The sequence below is a fragment of the Diadema antillarum genome, unplaced genomic scaffold (assembly GCF_040938485.1).
Source record: "Diadema antillarum isolate AM-2024a unplaced genomic scaffold, OU_Dant_1.0 seq00001076_RagTag, whole genome shotgun sequence".
Lineage (NCBI taxonomy): Eukaryota > Metazoa > Echinodermata > Echinoidea > Diadematoida > Diadematidae > Diadema > Diadema antillarum.
In genome coordinates this window covers 1,095,574-1,114,016 of record NW_027271899.1, presented here as the reverse complement: position 1 = coordinate 1,114,016, position 18,443 = coordinate 1,095,574, and the positions used below count along the sequence as shown (strand labels likewise).

Genomic DNA, 18,443 nt, shown 5'->3' with positions numbered 1-18,443 from the left:
CAAGTGTCCGGATCCTATGCGGAAATTTTGTGATCGAGACACGAAAATGTCGACACTTTCCGCGAGCGTCATGCCAATGAAACGCAAAATGAGTAAGAAGGGAGGCGAGGCCCCCATGCAAATATCTCCATCACAGGCACACCTTTCGTCTAGTGATGAAGAACAGGTAAATCTAAGGAATTTCCGGTCCCAGAAGGCAAAGAAGAAGGTAGTAGAGACTGTGCCAAAAGCAACCAGAAAGAAGTGAAATCAGCCCCTAACTTCCTAGTAAGTTTGTTTTGATTTGATCTTTTCAGAAATTATTTTTCATCTGAGTGACTTTCCTGGTTCCTATTACTTACTATAGTACATTTTCCTTTATTTTGTTTTCGTATTTTATTTGCAAACAAACCATGTTGTCCCATGTGACAGCCCAGCTGAAAAATCACAAAAGTAGGTGGAAGTACACTCAGAAAAAGAAAGCATAGAATTTTTGGCTAAATGTTAATGTATTATATAAACATGAACAAGTTGTTATTCATACGTAAATGCTTTCTAATGATACAACATATTAGAAGAAAAGACAAATTCATCACACTAAAAAGCATGAATTCAATTCAATTCAATCTTTATTTCCGATTCAATATATAATATACAAAATATATGTGAATATGAGCAAATTGTACAAAAAGTGAGTTTAAAAACAATGGAAACGACAACAAAACAAAGCAAGATTATGATAAAGACAAAAGAACAAAAAAAAAAAACACATCGGGAAAACAGATATCACAGGTACATAGAAAACAGAAACTCATTAACATTATGTGTTTGGTTGACCGGAAAATGGTATGCGCGTAGAAAGCCAGAATAGGCTTGTTATGTTGCACATACTCCGCGTTATAATCATTTGAAAATTACTTTTTAAAAAAAATCAAATTAATCATAACAAAAAAGAGAAAAACATTAAACACCATCATACAAATAGAAGAAAGACCAATGCATCCATACATAATAATCCAATCAATACTTACTAATCAATAACTTCTTGTACTGCCTTTTGAACATATTATTAAACTGTGTATTGAATTTGCTCAATTCTAACGTATTCCATAAAACAGGACCAGTATGACGTAACGAATATTTAGATTTATCGGTTAAAAAACGCCATCGATGAAGATGATTTGACGATCTTGTATAATAATTATGTACATCAGAGTTCACAGAAAACATATTTTGTAGATAAGGTGAAAGAGTTTTAGCATGGAAACGTTGCATAAAGGAACATATTTGAATTTTATTCAAATCTTGCAATTTAAGAGTGTGTAATGATTTAAAAAGTTTAGATGTTGAAGCTCTATAATCTGACTTTGTACAAATTCGAATTGCTTTCTTTTGTAGTATAAAAAGTCTTTGAGTATGGCAAGAATACGTGTTTCCCCAAATAGAATTGCAATAAGATAAAACAGATAAGATATAAGCATTATAAAGAGCAAATTCCAATAAAACGAGAAATTTTTGTACAGACAAAGTCAATATGATCGCTCCAACTCAACTTACTGTTTAATACAACACCTAAAAAATTTACAGATTCATAAAATTTCAAACGTATATCACCAATTTTTAAAATCATATCATCAGTATTATACTGCACACCTCCGCGTTTAAAAAGTACACATTGTGTTTTACTTATATTCAAAGTGAGCATATTGCACTTAAACCAATTATGTACTTGATAAAGATTTTTGTTTAAAAGTTCAATCAACACATTGATATCATTATGAGAGGCAAGAAGTGAGGTGTCGTCTGCATATAAAATAAAATGAGATTCATTGCAAGAATTGACAATATCGTTTATATAAATCAAAAACAGTAAAGGTCCAAGAATGGATCCCTGAGGCACACCCGTATTGATATTTCTAAAAGACGAATGGAAAGAATCATAAACAGTGAATTGTTTCCGCCCACATAAATAAGATCTGAACCACTTAAGACAGACACCACGAACACCATAATATTGCAATTTTTGAAGTAAAATTTCATGAGAAAGACAATCAAATGCTTTAGAAAGATCCATGAATATTGCCAAAACTTCTTTACCATCATTCATTTCTTGAATTATTCTGTCTTGTATTTCTATAACTGCCATGTCTGTAGACAGATTTTGCCGGAATCCATACTGACTATCGTATAATAAATCATACTGAAGCAAGAAATCATAAAAACGAGTAAAAGCTATTTTTTCTAATATTTTTGAAAAACAAGGCAAAATAGATATTGGACGGTAATTTGTGAATATTCTGGGATCATCTTTTTTAAAAACTGGAACAACTTTTGAAACTTTCATTTTGGATGGTACGATACCAGTACTTAACGAAAGATTACAAACATGCAAAAAAGGTTCAACAATATAAGGTAAAACATATTTAACCACAGTTGGATCAATATCATCAAATCCGCTGCTTTTCCCAGACTTTAATGCCTTTCCAATATCTAAAATTTCATCTACTGTGGCTGGCTTAAAAAACAAAGTATTAAAAACAGGTTTATTCATATAAATAGAAAAATCTTTATTATGCGCCACATTATTAGCGGATATGTTTGATCCAATATTAACGAAATATTCATTAAAATGTTCAGCAATATCAGCGGTATCATGAATATCAGTTCCATTGTGCGAAAAAGTTTGTTCTTTATTGGTAATAATCTTTTCTTTCCCTAAAATTGTACTAATGAATTTCCATGTCTCTTTTGAATTGTTTTTGATTAAATCAAACTTTTTCGAATAAAAACCCTTCTTTGCTCTGCGTAAGCAAAGAGTAACTTTATTACGAATTTTCTTATACCTTTCATAATTTGATTCAAGGGGAAAGTTAATATATTTCTTATAACATTTATTTTTATTTTTGATAAGTTTTAAAAGTTCACTTGTAACCCACGGTTTTCTGATTTCTTGTTTTTTCTTGATTTCTCTCTTAGGTAAATGCACATCATACAGATTAATGAATATTTCGTAAAACACATTATACGCCCCCTCGGGGTCAGTTTGTTCATACACTCTTGACCAATCCGTGTCTGCTAGGTCAGCACAAAGGGTAACGAGATTTTCTTTAGTAATCTTCCTGAATATTTTTGGCTTCTTACTGTTACGTTTCTCCTCTGGATGTAATGATATATGAAATATTGGTAGGTGATCAGAAATATCTGTCATCAGGATGCCTGACAGAGTGGAGATGGTGTTATCATTTGTGAATATTGTCGATAGTTGTGGCTGACGTTGCGCTGACGCGAGTTGGTCTATCTACCAAGGGGTGAAATCCGGAAGAAGCAGTTACATTTACAAACTCCAGTATTGATGGACTTATGTCTTTTTTAGTCAAATCGATGTTATAATCTCCCATCAAATATACAACATTTTGTTTTATATTGAATTCACTGATCAGTTTTTCAAAGAAAGGAGTGAATGTAGAAATGGAATATTTTGGTTGGCGATATATCACTCCGACTATGATATTTCGAAATGATTTACAATTAATTTTAATGAATAACTGATCAACTCCTTCACATTGCTCCTTAGACTCATAATGTGTAAAGCTTAGCTCTTCTCGGATGAAGAGGCCAACTCCACCCCCACGACCAGTTGGTCGGTCAACATGGATAAATTTGTAACCGTCAAGTGCAAAAGGAACATATATAGCTGAGTTTATCCACGTTTCAGATATAGCTATCACTGAAAACTTAAATTCGATGCATGAAAGGTAAGTATGTATTCTTTCAAAATTTTGGCACATGCTCCTTGCATTGAAATGAATCATGCTGAAGTTTTTTGTCACTGAGCAATTTTGTATGACATCATTCAGTTCAGAAGTCAAAAAATATTTAATTGGGATGGGATTAAAAATCTTATCTATTTCATGTTCAACTTGATAATCATTAGGATCTATATTGGGAGAATTCACAAAATGGCCTGTGGATTTTTTCATCGGCGTTTTTTGATCAACTAATCCACTCCAATCCATACATTCCTTCGTGGGTTCAGTAAATGAGGACGAATGAAAAGGTAAGTACTGGAAAATGCATTTTGTGCATCTCCAATTGATAAATGAGTAATGAATGTCATCATATTGTTCCTTATTTATTCCCGCACAAGTAATGTGCATCCAGGCAGAACATGAAGTACATTGTAGTCCTCTCTGATTGTTTTTTACTGCTTTGGCACATGATACACAGGGGTATCTTAGAGTCATGAGAATATCAAACAACTTTTAAAATGAATCAGTGCAATAAGGAAAAAAATTGAAATTGCCCGTGTCAAATAGAAATTACCAACGGAAAAGAAAAGAAAAAAAGAACAAAAAACAGAACAAAAAACAAAACTTCTTATGAAAAGGTACCAATTCAATAGAAAGAGAATGCATCTTTATAACCATACACACTGATATTACTGTAGTTATATGAAGATTTGACCAAAAATTGGATTTTCATTTCTTGCATTGGTTGAATAGGCGTCAGCACTATAGGGAAAGTTACTATCATATCAAGTCTAAGTCACTTTCTGAGTTGATGACCCGCTTGATTGTCTTTCCTCCAGTAGCAGGAAGAAGAGCGATTATTCTTCCATCCGATGTCCAGGATGAGAGAACTTTACGGCACGCTTTTGTTTTTTGTAGCAGCGCTGCATTCTGCTTTGTGAGGTCCTCGTCAATTCCCATGTTGGATCCCTTCAGCGCACGTCGCTTGGAGATGACAAACTTCCTCATTCGGTATGACACAAACTTCACAATGATCGGACGAGGCTTTTCTTTGGTGTTCCGTGATGCGCGAGTATTTCGAGATCTTTGCTCCGCCTTGTTCACAGAACCGACGCGATGCGATCTCTCTATGTCGTTTTTGGTGATCGGAATTTTGAGAACCTCGCTCACTATTCGACACACATGATCGTCAGTGTTCTCTCCGTTGGACTCCTCGACGCCATAGAAACGCAGACAATTGCGTCTTGAATATTGTTCTTGTGCGTTGGCGTTCCTTTGCAGGCTCTTTATACAACTTCTTGTTCACGTTCAGCTGCTTTCGTGAGTTTAGCGATCTCGGTTGATTGGTTTTCAATTTGTTTCTCCAGATCCATTATCCTCGCTTCATTCTTTTCGATCCGCTCCGTGACGATGGACATCTCGGCCTTCACTGATTCACGCACAGCTTTACGGATTAGTTGAAGGAAGGAATCGCTTTCAACAAAAGACTGCAATGCCTCGTCAATAATGGCTCGGACTCTATCTTGGGTCAATGCAACCATGATGGCGGGCGAAGTTGTAATATATGAAGTGCGTGAAAAATCAGTCAGCAAAGACCTGATGAGTTATATCACGATGGAACGTAATATATCAATATCATGTATCAGTAACGATGTAAATGTTCGATCATTATTGTGGAGATATCTCAGGGTCAAATCTGTCATAAAACTCGTATCTCATTCATCAGATCTATCGAAAATGGCGATTAGTGCAGATTCTCATAATAACAGGTGCCTGATCTTTTAAGTTCCAGAATGTTGACTTAGATGCATCCTCAAACTGAGTTGTATGCTACGAAATTATTGCTCCATGACTTGTTCTCTCGAAAACACTGTGACGAAACACATAGGATTCAAACAATGACTGCACAGACGTGTAGCACTCGTAGTATTTTAGTGGTACTTACGGCAATGTACGTCACGTTGAAGCAACAGCGATATATGAGTGCGTGAGTCCGAATATGAACAAATCAGTATTCCATCAGTCAAACTATCTGAGATCAGATCACACAATCCAGACAAGGTTGAATAGCTCACGATGGTATTTCTTGTCAAGAAGACACGTTTTCCAAGGCAGATATCAATAAAAATCAGGAAATAGTCTCAAGAAACCGGGAGCTCAGAAACACTCCGTCGGACCGGCGTCCTGCCGCATACTATACTGTAGTTTTAAAGAAAACCAGGATAGCATCTAGAGGGAAAAGAGTCAAAACAAAGGTGATGGAGTCCATACCGCCGTAGTTGAGAGATGAAGCTCTATACAAACATTAAGGTTGGAGACCGAGAAAATATTAGAAACTTTGTTCGCGCGGCTCATTGCATATCGTAGCACTCTTGCTTTGTGAAGGCAGTTATGAAGGCAGCAATTCAATTGCAAAGATATACCTGTGGTCTCATTACAATGTAATATCTTTGAAGCCCAAAATAACAATGAAAGCTAAAGATGATGGAGGAAAATGAAGAATTTTCTGTCACTTCAAAATTCAAGTGAAATGAGAGAAAAAGCAATAAATCATGAACTCGAAAAAGTGTTGAATTTTTGTCTTTCTTTTGTTTTGTTTTTGCTGAGTGTATATATTTAAGTGCACATTAAGCATCACAAATCATTTCAGAAATATTCTTTACCTGAATGATTTTCGTGGTTGTTATTACCTAATAATTTTTCTTCTCTTTTTGTTTTAGTTGCAAATAAACTCGATTGTCCAATTTGACAGCCCAGCTGAACCCCCCCCCCCCAAAAAAAAGAGTAAATTAAATTAGGTTAGAAATATTTCCCCATTTTTACACTTCACTGACAATAGGCTAGTAAGCTCTAATCATGAAAAAAAAATTCTCGGACTTGAAAATGTTCAAAAGTGATCAAAATAAGAGAGGGTTAGAGATGCACAAGGGTAAAAATCAGAGAAAGAAACACAAATTTAATGATTAGGATCATTTTGGCATGCTCTACAGAAGTATCAGACAAAACACGTACACGATGGATAAAGGACAGGTCTAAAAAAAGGGAATAAAGAATATATATATATATATAAGTAACAAAACTGCAACAAAGTTCATGCTGTATTCACCAACGGTTTATTTCTTGTGAAGAAATAAACCGTTGGTGAATATGTATATGTTTTTATGTATATTATATGTATATATATATATATATATATATATATATATATGGTTCAAAAAGTTTGCGAATATCCATGTGACTGCAGGCAGAGAAAATAATTGTTCTCCCAGATGAGACAAATTAAAAAAAAAAAGAGTCGTCAGTCGACATGCAGACAATCCTATTCTTCGACTATTGGTGGTCACATTCTATTATCAAATAATATTGACCAATCATATTAATATAATATCAGCCGCTACTGCGGAAGCACAACATTGAACAAGAAGCATCAATGACGGCTAGCAGTCAAATGAGGAAAAGTCAAAGTCAGCGCCAAATTTATACCTTTCCATTTTCCTGGTATTGTCCGCAGTTTGTCCGCATGCCTAACTTGTGTTGTCCGGAAGGCATCCTGATTGTCCGCGTTCATTCCTGGTGTAATCCTAGATGTTTCCGCGCTGCCCGGCTACGATTAGCATATTCCGAGGTATTTCGCGCTCTTCCGGAGTGATTCCTAGGTTTGTCCGCAGTCAGTCCGCGGACAGTCCGCGGACAGTCCGCGGACAGTCCTAGGAATGTCCCAGGACAAGCCGATTCACAAAGTTATTCCGCGTCTGTCGCGGACAGGATGCCGAAATAACAAAATTTGCTTCCGCAACCCTTCCGGGGCTTGTCCGCGCCCAAGTGGACGTCCGCCCTAATTACCGAATTCCTGGATCCGCCCCTGGGTACCTGCTGGTGGGCAGAAAATCAACTGTCGACCAGTTTTTCTAAAAAGTAATTCTTTTGCCAGCTGATGTTGTTTCTACTGCTTACCAAAATGATGATGATACTATGATAAATGATATCGGTAGTAGCAGGAGTCTCTGCTGTTGTCATTCGCCTGCATGGGTCAATTTTAGAGGACTATTGGAGCAGTTAGGTACCATAAGGGCTCACCACGCGGAGGTTAGACAACTTGAGCCCCATGATGATGATGATGATGATGATGATAATGATGATGATGATGATGATAATGATGATGATAATTATACCAATGAGCGATAATGATAATGATCTTCCATCATCATCACGACGTGATTGTGAGTAATACAGTAACACTCGGGGGCGGAGGGAGGGGGGACTTGGAGGATTAAGATTGTGCGAGGGAGCCGACAAAAGCGATTAGGACCCTTCCCTCGCAGAGACTCTGAAAATATGCATATTATTCACCTGAGCAAATGCATGTCATAAGCATAGGGCCTATATGGTATATTCATGTTTAAAAGGTTTATATTAGGGATTGTACATAGTCAAGGTTCCAAGCAGAGTTTACAGGGCCGGCGGAACTGGGGGGGGGGGGGGAGGGAGGCTGGGGCCCCCACTTTATATAATACATAGGGTCTAACTACTTGCCCCCCCCCCCCCCAGACATACACACTTTTTTTCTTTTAAACCCCGGCAGTGGCACCAGAAAGAAAGAAAGAAAGAAAACAAAAACGTGGTTAAGCTCAATTTGTGTGTGTGTGTGTGTGTGTGTGTGTGTGTGTGTGTGTGTGTGTATGTTGTACCAGAGGGCTAAGACGTTTGTCAGCTGAGGAAACCCGGAAGTGGTACTAGAAATATCATTAACTGCCCCCACACCCCCCCCCCCCTTCATTGCGAGCGGATGACATAATCAAGTCACTATTTGCATAGTCATATTTGCTGTTCAATAGGCTGTTTAAAAAGATAGTGAAACTTTACAATAATTTCATAACTTCTTTAATTTTCATTCGATTCTGATCAAACTTTCACTGATTGTGTTCGTTGGGATTTTACCCTTTCTTTGTGAACTAACTTTTATCGAGTTCCTGATTCCCAACCCCCTTCCTCTTCCTCCTTCAGTCTCTTCTTCCCCGCAGTAGACCTACTATAATTGCTCCCTCTCCTCGGCATCCTCCTCCTCCTCCTCCTCTTCTTCCTCCTCCCCCTCCTCTTCTTCCTCCTCCCCTCCTCCTCAATCCACATAGGATTGTCGATATCATGTTGTAATGCAGTCTACATATTATCATTGTCTAATAAACGTGACAAATTATGTTAACACCCAACTTTATTTTCAGCATCAATATCTCAGCAGTTCTGAAATTATGCCACTATAAGGTAGAAACATATAGTACACCTGTACATCAACTTCCATCTGCATATAAAGTACGAGCATTGATTTTACTAAATTTGCGAAGTCATTCATTGGAGGAATGTTGTATTTCCATTGATATGATAGTCATAAATCATACTGGAGTGAAAAGCTTGTCCTCATAATATTTTTGGTTTACTTGCAGTAAAAGCAGGTATGAATTTGCGTATTATCTCAAAATAGAATGAGTCAGCATTTTTTTTTTAATGAGGGTGGGGCACAGAACTCTTGTGTGTGCGAAGAGTTCTGTGGGGTGGGGTGGGGGACTGCAGATGCCTACCACAGAATCATTTGTTTACCTTTTTACACCGACGTACTGGCATGACTGGACGCTCGTCGCGCGCGAGCTCCCCGCTCTGTTTAATACCAATGCTGCGTACAGACTCGTCGCTGCTGGCTGAGCTGCTGCCGAAGGGTCAGAATTCGTGCATTCTCAACTAAACTACGGATTTTACAAGCTGGAGGATAGTTTCGTGATACGATTGAGCGGCAGTCGCACTTATGCAGATTTTCTGTGTGATAGTAAGTCCTTTATTGACTACAATTTTTCAGAAAGCATCACTCTATAGTTTGGGCGTTTCGTGAAGCTGCAGCAGTGGCTAACCTTCTGGTGCAGCTCTTCATCGATTGTGTCGCCCGAAGCACGCCGGCCTGCGCCTGTCGTGATGGAGGGGTCGCCGCTTGGACCAACAGTACAGGGCCAGGCACAGCCGACAGCCCGACACGCGACGTCTAACTCTTACTACTACTAGTCTTAGGACCTTTTCATTCACTACATACTTTATAGGTCATGCATTTTACCCATAAAAAGCAGCAGTCTTTGGATTACTACAAAACCAGCTCCAAACTCAGTGATCATGGTGCATGGTGGTGATATAATCGAAACAGGGCTGTGTGCCATATATATATTGAAATCAATTAATTGCCTTTACTGAACTCAGGATGTAGTGAGTTGTGAACTAATGCAGACTGTAGCAGAGGCATGGACTTGAACCCTGACTGATCTAATTGATAAGTTCATGTACTACCTAGAGATTTTTACATGTGTAATTAAAATATTCACACACATACACACACACACACACACACACACAGTACACACACACAATGTGTAGATCTGAAGACGTCAAAATTTAATATAAATGGGTTAGTCAAATACCGGTTAGTGATTGGCTGAACACAGTCACGTGGTGGAGGAACATTGGTTATGTTTGCCCATGGGAGAACATTTTTGTAATGTTCTCCCATGGGAAAACATTTTCACGTAACAAATGACAGAAGGACCCGCGCACAGTGAATTTGGCTCTGCGCGAGCGATCGAGTGCGTTGTGCTGGTGGTTGACGTTGACATATTTGACGTATTTGAATAACCCATATAATATAACAGATGATGACTTTTGTTGTCGGGAACATGTACCAAACGTTCCACCCTCAGGGTTTGAAATGCTATTTCGGGAGGCTATAAGTCTCCCTCAATAGCATTTCAAACCCTTCGGGTGGAACATTCGGTATGTTCTCTCCCCCGCCAGTCATCATCTATATAATGTCAAGCTTCCCTGTATGATGATCTCTGTCACCTTTTTAGAGATACAAAGTGTATTCCCAAAGCTAAGTACCCTTTAGTGGACAACATTATTATCATTGTCTTTCTTGTTTTATTTATGTCCAGGCCGTACAGTTGTACATACTAGAAATACTGGTCACCACCAAAGGGGCTCTCGGCAGTGGTGTCCAAAGTCCCACACAACACTTCCCACATCAATTCCACTTCGCATCTGGCAACGTGTCTTCAATCACAGCAGGGACGATGGCGGAGGAAAGACCTCGAAACATCGTGAAGTCGGTGCTTAGCGTGGAGCAGGCTGAAGGGGTGGGAGCGAGGGTCAGACGAAGCGTTGGAAGACCAGAGGTATGGTATTCGAGGACAGTCAGTTCATGGTCATATCTGATTCCTGAGAATACGAGATGGTGGCAAGCACTTTATGCTTGCGATGCCTTTGTTTTGTGATGAAGTTGTTATTTATATTTACTAGTGTTAGAAGAACAGAGGTAAAACACTCAAGCTAAATCAGTTCATGCTCAAACCTAACTATACACAGCCCAGTCGCTGTACATGGTACGTCGCCGCATAGCGTATCAGCGTCTGGTCGGGCTAGCTCAAATCCAATGTCTGAAAATATATGCTAGTAACCAGCAACTTTATTCTTGTAATGCATATGTGTTGTAAGATGAAGTTGTTATTACCTTCATAAATAAAGCAGAAATGGACAAGATTTGTAAATCACTAGGTGTACTAGCTTTTTTTCTTAGTAAATTCTGAACTGTAAATTCCATGAAACACAAAAAATCTATACCGAGTCTTATTTGGCAGGCTCCCTATGACATCAACCAGTCCATGCTCACAGTACTTACTGAAGAAGCACCTTGCACAAAACTTAGCATCTTTAAAAAACAGATAGCATTCAACTAGGCTCTACAAATGGAACTTATTTCTGCAGGGATTATTCGTTAGTTGAGTTTATAACTTTTTGAGACTTGATTGTTTGCCTCTTGTTTTGTCTTTTTTCTGCAGCTCAAAAACCTTGATCCCTTTCTGATGCTGGATGAGTTCAAAGTTGCCGCACCAGCTGGATTCCCAGACCACCCCCACAGAGGCTTTGAGACAGTAAAATTCATTATTTTTACTTCCATGTACTTTTCAGATATGATCAGGTTTAGGGTTCAACTTCTTGCTGCTACCAGTACCATTTAAGCATTTTCTTAAGCCCTTCTCTGAGTCTTTCAGTGTTGGCAGCATACAAATGTATTGTTATATTTTACAAAACATCTCAAGTCGAGTAGCTAGAGATTTAAAAAGGTGAGGAACCTCTGTAAAATTGTAGTGACTCTTAAAGGGTTTCACAGTCATATGGGTTTACTCAAAAATGAGACTTGGCAAATAATATGTCGTGACTATATCACAACTATAATCAGTTTGATATATTCCCTACATAATTCTAACAGGAAGACTAGATTCCTTTATTTCTTTTCAATGCCAAAAATTATATTCCCATGATGCAGTAAGCAGCAAATCAGTGATAGTATGAGCAAAATCAGACAAGTACTGCAAAAATAAAATTGTGACTAGTGAAAATCCACCCAACCTGACATTCATTGGATATCCTGTATCGTGTGTCATATTACATGCTTCTACCAACTTCTCAAATATCCTTTTGCATGAACTATGCCTAATCGATTGGCTAATTGATAATGATGGTTGTGATGAAAACAGCAACTTAGATACAACTATCATCATTGTCAACATCATTAGTATAAGTTGAAGTAGTAGTAGTTGTAGTAGTTGTAGTAGTAGTAGTAGTAGTAGTAGCACAACACCTGTAGTAGTGGTCTTAGTAGTAGTCATACTCATCATCATCGGAGTAGTAGTAATAGTACAACTGTACAACACCTGTAGTAGTGGTCATAGTTGTAGCAGTAGTAGCAGTTGTGAAGTCATCATTGCCATTTTTATCCTTCATATTGTGCTATTCATTTTATGTCTTGCAGGTGACCTATGTTCTCTCTGGTTCAGCATTGCATGAAGACTTTGCTGGTCATACTGGTGTAATGTACCCAGGGGACCTGCAGGTGTGTGGCAAGAGTTTGTTCAGAAATAAGATAATAATAATAATAATAATAATAATAATAATAATAATAATAATAATAATAATAATAATAATAATAATAATAATAATAATGATAATAATAATAGTAATTAGAAAAGCACTCTGAGAGTGCAGATCTCCGGCAAGCAGGTGCTTTCCACCGATGATCTTGCTCTTCCCAAAGAGATTTTTCTCCTCTAGTCTCCACCACTGGGGAAAAGTTCTTTGGGCTCTTCCATAGAGATCAGTAATTTCCACCCTAGGTATACATGCTGAAAAATCGCCCGATTTCCCAATATAGAAGCCTTTGTTACGTCATAAACCCTCAGCTGCGCGATGCGCCTCGCCCTAGCAGAAACTAGAGCACACAAGAAACTGTATATCCACACAATTTGTCCCAACATTCGACTGTTATATTGAGCACTTTCACTGGCCAACAAACACATTTACTTTAAATTTTTTTGTGCAATATGGGTATATTCTCTACTTTTACAGTGTTTATTCCCCAGTCATCCATGTTATCTAGTCTTCTTCTTGGTCTCTCATTCTTCCTAATGTCCAGTGGATGACGGCGGGGAGGGGTATAGTGCATTGTGAGATGCCAAATGGAGATGCCACCGGCCACGGCCTCCAGCTTTGGATCAACTTGGCCAAGGAGTTCAAGATGGTGGAGCCAGAGTACCAGGAGCACCAGGCAAAGGACATCCCTGTTGCTAAGAGAGATGGGATCACAGTCAAGGTCATTGCTGGAGAATCTCTGGGCCTCAAGGTACTAAATTTTATCAATAGCAAATATATTTTTCTTGAATTTGATAGTAAGAAGTTAATGACATATCTAATGGCTGACTAACCTGTTGAGGATGAGTCCCGAGTATACTCGGGGAAGTGCCTATGGGAAATTCGAGTTGTAGCAAATTCAGCCCGTCCTCAACAGGTTACGGTTCAGTTCTCAATTTCTAATCCCAAAACTCTCAATATCAACTCTCTGTTCTCATAATCTTAATTCTACATTCACAATTCTCAGTTTTCAACTCTCTCTACTCTCATATCAAGTGTCAATGTCAAGCATTTGTTCTCAGTTTTCAATTTTTGATTCTCCGTTCTTGTTTCTTTTCTCTCAATTTTCAACTCCCAATATATACACTCTGTTCTCAAAGATTGTATCTCAGAGGTGTTACTATTTGTGAAAAACAAAAAATGATTTGATTTCTACTGAAATCAGTTTTGTATCTCAGATCCTACTATGCTCATCAGCATCACAATACAATTGCAGTATGAAAAATGGGTAACACAAAAGTCTGTTTTCTATACAGAGTGCCACAGTTATCTTACCCTGTTCTCTCAAACATTTTATACCCGTTACCCTTTGCCCCTTTTCTCAGGCCAAGGTGAGAACACGAACCTCTACTGCGTACCTAGACTTCACATTTGAAAAAGGAGCACACTTGAAACAGCCAGTAACCAAGGGCTTCACTGCATTTGTCTATGTACTGTCAGGAAAGGCCCTGTTTGGTGAGTTACCCTTTTGTAGCTGCTCAGATTCTATTTTTGGATCCTTGTCTCCTCTCATGAAGAGTTGTGCAGTTGTCATATGGTATGAAAGTTGCTGTCACCATAACAACAGCTGAACTGCTCGCAGTTGCTCCCATGACGATGGCAATCATTGATGGTTCAAATGATTTTAAGATGCTTTTGGAAAGGGAGCTCACCAGCAACTTGCATTCAATTTGTATGATTACTGCTAAGGTACCATTATATGTCAAAGAGTTAATTGTTATATACTGAGGTACTGTTCTATAATTTACTTTGCCTGTTTTGATTGGGATTATGAATGAAAAGCATCATTGTATGTATTTTTTTGTTTAATATTGCACAATAACACCACAGATCAGCATCTCTCTTTTATATTCCTGATATTATTTGTATTGTGACATTCTCTACAGCTTTTGGTTGGTATTAAACATTTTATGTTCTTGGGTATATAATCTCAGAATCAGAACATTGTAGTTTCTGCAGGTATTCTGGAGTGATCAATCTTGAAAGTTCATAGAAAGCCAACTGCACTGTAGAATGTTAGAACAATGTCAAAATTCAGCCATGTGATGCCTCTCAAACAGTATGGAATATGTTATTTATGTTTGAGTATTTAAAAAGATTTCTTTTCATTTTGTTCTCTAGAAGATGACACTGCATATTCAGTTCAGGAGTGAAAACAAAGAAACGTTTTTCAATAGCTCTCTATCTAGCTGTGGTTGCCTTCAATTTGTAATCATTGTGCTGAGTCATTTTAGGCTAGTCAAACAAATTTTACAGGGTTCACTGAGCAGCTGCAAAGATGTCATAAAATGAATAAGCATTTTTTTCCCACCAAAGCGTGTCTGCTCATTGTAATTTGTATGCATTATGTAGTAAGTGCTTGATGAAGCACACTGTGAGGATAAAAATTGATGTGTAATGGAAAGGGATCTTCTGTCATTGTCTTGTCTGAAAAGAAGAAGAAAGCTGTACCATGATGCAAATGGACATATATTCATGGAGAACTGACTAGAAACAATTCCTTTTGTGCCTAGGAAATCATTTTTTTTTTTAATTCATGTATGTGCAGGGTGTTAGGAGTGAAGAAATGTTTGTCCAAATATGCATCCTATGGTGACAGGAATACATGTTACATGAAGCCTACACTAAGTAAAGATAAACTAAGCCTATGTAGAGTAATTATCCCTGTTTGCGACAGGGTGCCTATTTGCGGCAGGGGCTGTTTCATTCTTCGATGAAGAGGCCCAATCAGTTGTGAGTGTACCACTACTTCCGATAAAAATTGCAAGTAACCCCCACTTGTTCTATAAAAGTTGGACTAAGCACACTTACTGCTTTTTGGCTGTTTTATTGATGAATGAAACTGCCCCTGCTGCTAATAGGCACCCTGTCGCAAACAGAGATGATTATTGTAGACCAATCTGCCATAGCTCCATTTCACTCTCCTATTTCAGGGTCTGGGGCTGATAAACAAGAAGGAAGTCCACACCACACACTGGTGCTCAGTGACGGTGACTATCTGGAGATAGAAAACAAGGTAAAGTCCATAATATGTTGCCCATAAGATACAATGTGGATGTGAGGTTGATCATGATTATGAAATGAGACTTCTGAACAGCTTTGTACTGCTCATTCATTTGGCTGCACTATTCCTGTGGATTCAAATTCAGTATGACATCAGCATCAGATCATCTTTGCCAAATTGTGTAGTACATGGTTGGGGGGGGGGGGGGGGGGGGGGGGGAGGTCAGTTGTGGGACCCAAGCTGAATGATCAAAATGGCAGTTGATTGTCTTTGTAAGACATTTTGGATTACAGAGAATCTTGAATATATTAGAGTTTCAATGAATTCTACATCTATTCCTTATTTAGAAGACTGCTATTATGTAATGACTTCTAACAAATGATTGTCCTATTAGCCAAACAAAAACTGCACCCATCATGCTCTATCAGACAGTTTCACACCTAGATGTTCTTTCCCAAAAAGCAGTTGTGTCTTCCATTTGTGTCTGTAGTATTATATCTTGCAAGAGTGATATAAGATCTCATATATGAACATTCTGTACTGTCATATATGTGTTCCTTTGATATGCCACATATTTGGGGTGTTTTCACATCCTAGTGGCATATTCATATTGCGTCTTTGTCCACGCTCATTTATCTCTTCATTTGTTTTTGTTTTTGTTTTGTTTGTTTTTGTTTTTGCAGGAGGCTGAACTATGTCACTTTGTGTTGATCTCTGGAAAGCCCCTCAAAGAGCCAATTGTGCAATATGGTGAGAAAAATTACACAGATAGATAGATAGATAGATCAACTAACAAAGATGGATAGTTAAATGGATAGATGGATGGATAGATAATATGTATACACATACATTGCAAATGTAGATGTATAGATACAAGAACAACAAATATATAATACAATATATCTATAGAGTATGTCATTGCTGTGGTCCCCAATAGGTAAGAATGAGGAGTTGAGTTAACCCGCTGAGGACAGACTGATTTTGCTACAACATGCATTTCCCATAGACACCTGCCTGAGTATACATAATGTACTTGGGACTCATCCTCAACAGGTTGATTGTACGTGCCTATCTTAAACACTGTCCACTTTGTTCCCACCGATTTTCATTGGCTCTAAAGATATGAAGACTTTCTTTTTGCTAATTTTCTTAATTTTCTCCATTCCCTTAAAGGACCCTTTGTGATGAATACAGAGGAGGAAATCCAACAAGCCATCTTTGACTACCGCAATGCTCGCAATGGCTTTGAGCGAGCTAGATCATGGAAATCAAAGGCTGGCAACCGTTAAAGAGCTGATTCAACCATTTTTATTATTTTTTTTAATTTAAACTGATTGTCTATTTCTTTTCCTTATTATATTGCATGAATTTGTGATAGATACTCCGTACATGATTGACTAATATTGAGTTTTATACGCACAATTCATGTAATGTATTCGAGACTCCTTTGTGTATTTTGGTGACAGTTTATAACACACTCAACTATCTGAACTGTAAATGCAGGTTGAGCAGTATTGGAAAAAATGGAACTTGAGTTCAATATCTTGTGAAAGAATGGAAAGCTCAAACTTTTTCATGCAAGCATGGAATCTGAGCAAAATAGAAAAATAATGAGGAATCATAACTACAGAGTGCAATGAAATGGAAGTTGAGTATTTTGCTTCTGCATAAAATGGTATTTTGGAAAAAGTGATTCCTCCTAAAATGAGAGAAATGTTGTAACTTTTATTTATTATCTTTGCACAAAGAAAAAAAATAATGTGTTTAAGAATTAGATAAATGCCAAATGCCAATTTGTTTTGAAATTAAAAGTAATATTTGAAAATGCTTATATCACCTATGTTCAGATTTGTTCTACTGTTGGCATTTTTCGTAAAACAGCAACAACAATCTCGAAAAAAAAGCCGTTATTTGAGCGATAAACTTTACTGCCATGTTTTTTCAAGTATCTGAAGAGTAAATACAATAGATTCAATTCAAGAAAAATAGAAAATATTATTGTAATAGAAACATACCCCATACAATGTGTGTCACACTTTCAGGAAGAATAATATTTAAGTGAGCTCGTACTGATATTTGAACATCTCTGTTTCAAGACTTGTCACATGAGCTGTGAGAAGCAAGTATCAAATCCCTATGTCAATGAAGGAAATAATTTTCTGCTTGCCTTCATATTCTAGGTTTGTATGGTATTGTGACACACTTGGCATCTGGTAGCAATACATTGTATAACATTATATTGTCATACATGCTGTCCAAACTCTTCACCTTCAGACATAAAGTATGTTGAGAATAAGAAAATAAGAGGAATCTATGTACCTATTAAAGTGTGGAAAAGTACTACTGGTACATGGTGATCAGCTTTTTATGTACCATATGTTTGTCAAGATTCATTGTACAGTATCTGTTTGACAGTATAGAGGAGGCTGATTGAAATAAGATATACCTGGAGACTGTAGAAGGCTATCAGTGCCTTCTAGTTATGGAAGAGGTTGCTGCCATGCCAGGCCTTTGTATGGAAGGAATTTTTATTCTTGGATCTTAACAAGCTCACCATTTGAGAGAGAAGCAATCTTTTGTGTATGATGCACATATGTGTTATGCTTGTATAGTGTATACATATTTCACACCATTAGTGTCTACGTGATCAGATTGTTACAAATGTGGTGCATACACATATACTTTGGGAAACATGTTCTCTTGAAAACATGGACTCA

General features: G+C 37.6%; 1 protein-coding gene across 1 annotated transcript; it reads left to right on the top strand.

Moving 5' to 3' along the window:
• Nucleotides 1–9,428: 9,428 nt before the first annotated feature.
• On the top strand, nt 9,429–17,431 carry LOC139743377 (pirin-like). The gene is made up of 9 exons (XM_071653861.1): nt 9,429–9,543; nt 10,691–10,930; nt 11,594–11,686; nt 12,568–12,648; nt 13,228–13,434; nt 14,048–14,177; nt 15,656–15,738; nt 16,410–16,476; nt 16,900–17,431. Exons 1-9 carry the CDS (start codon nt 9,523–9,525, stop codon nt 17,013–17,015), a joined length of 1,038 nt encoding a protein of 345 aa, XP_071509962.1. The 5' UTR covers nt 9,429–9,522; the 3' UTR covers nt 17,016–17,431.
• Nucleotides 17,432–18,443: the final 1,012 nt, after the last annotated feature.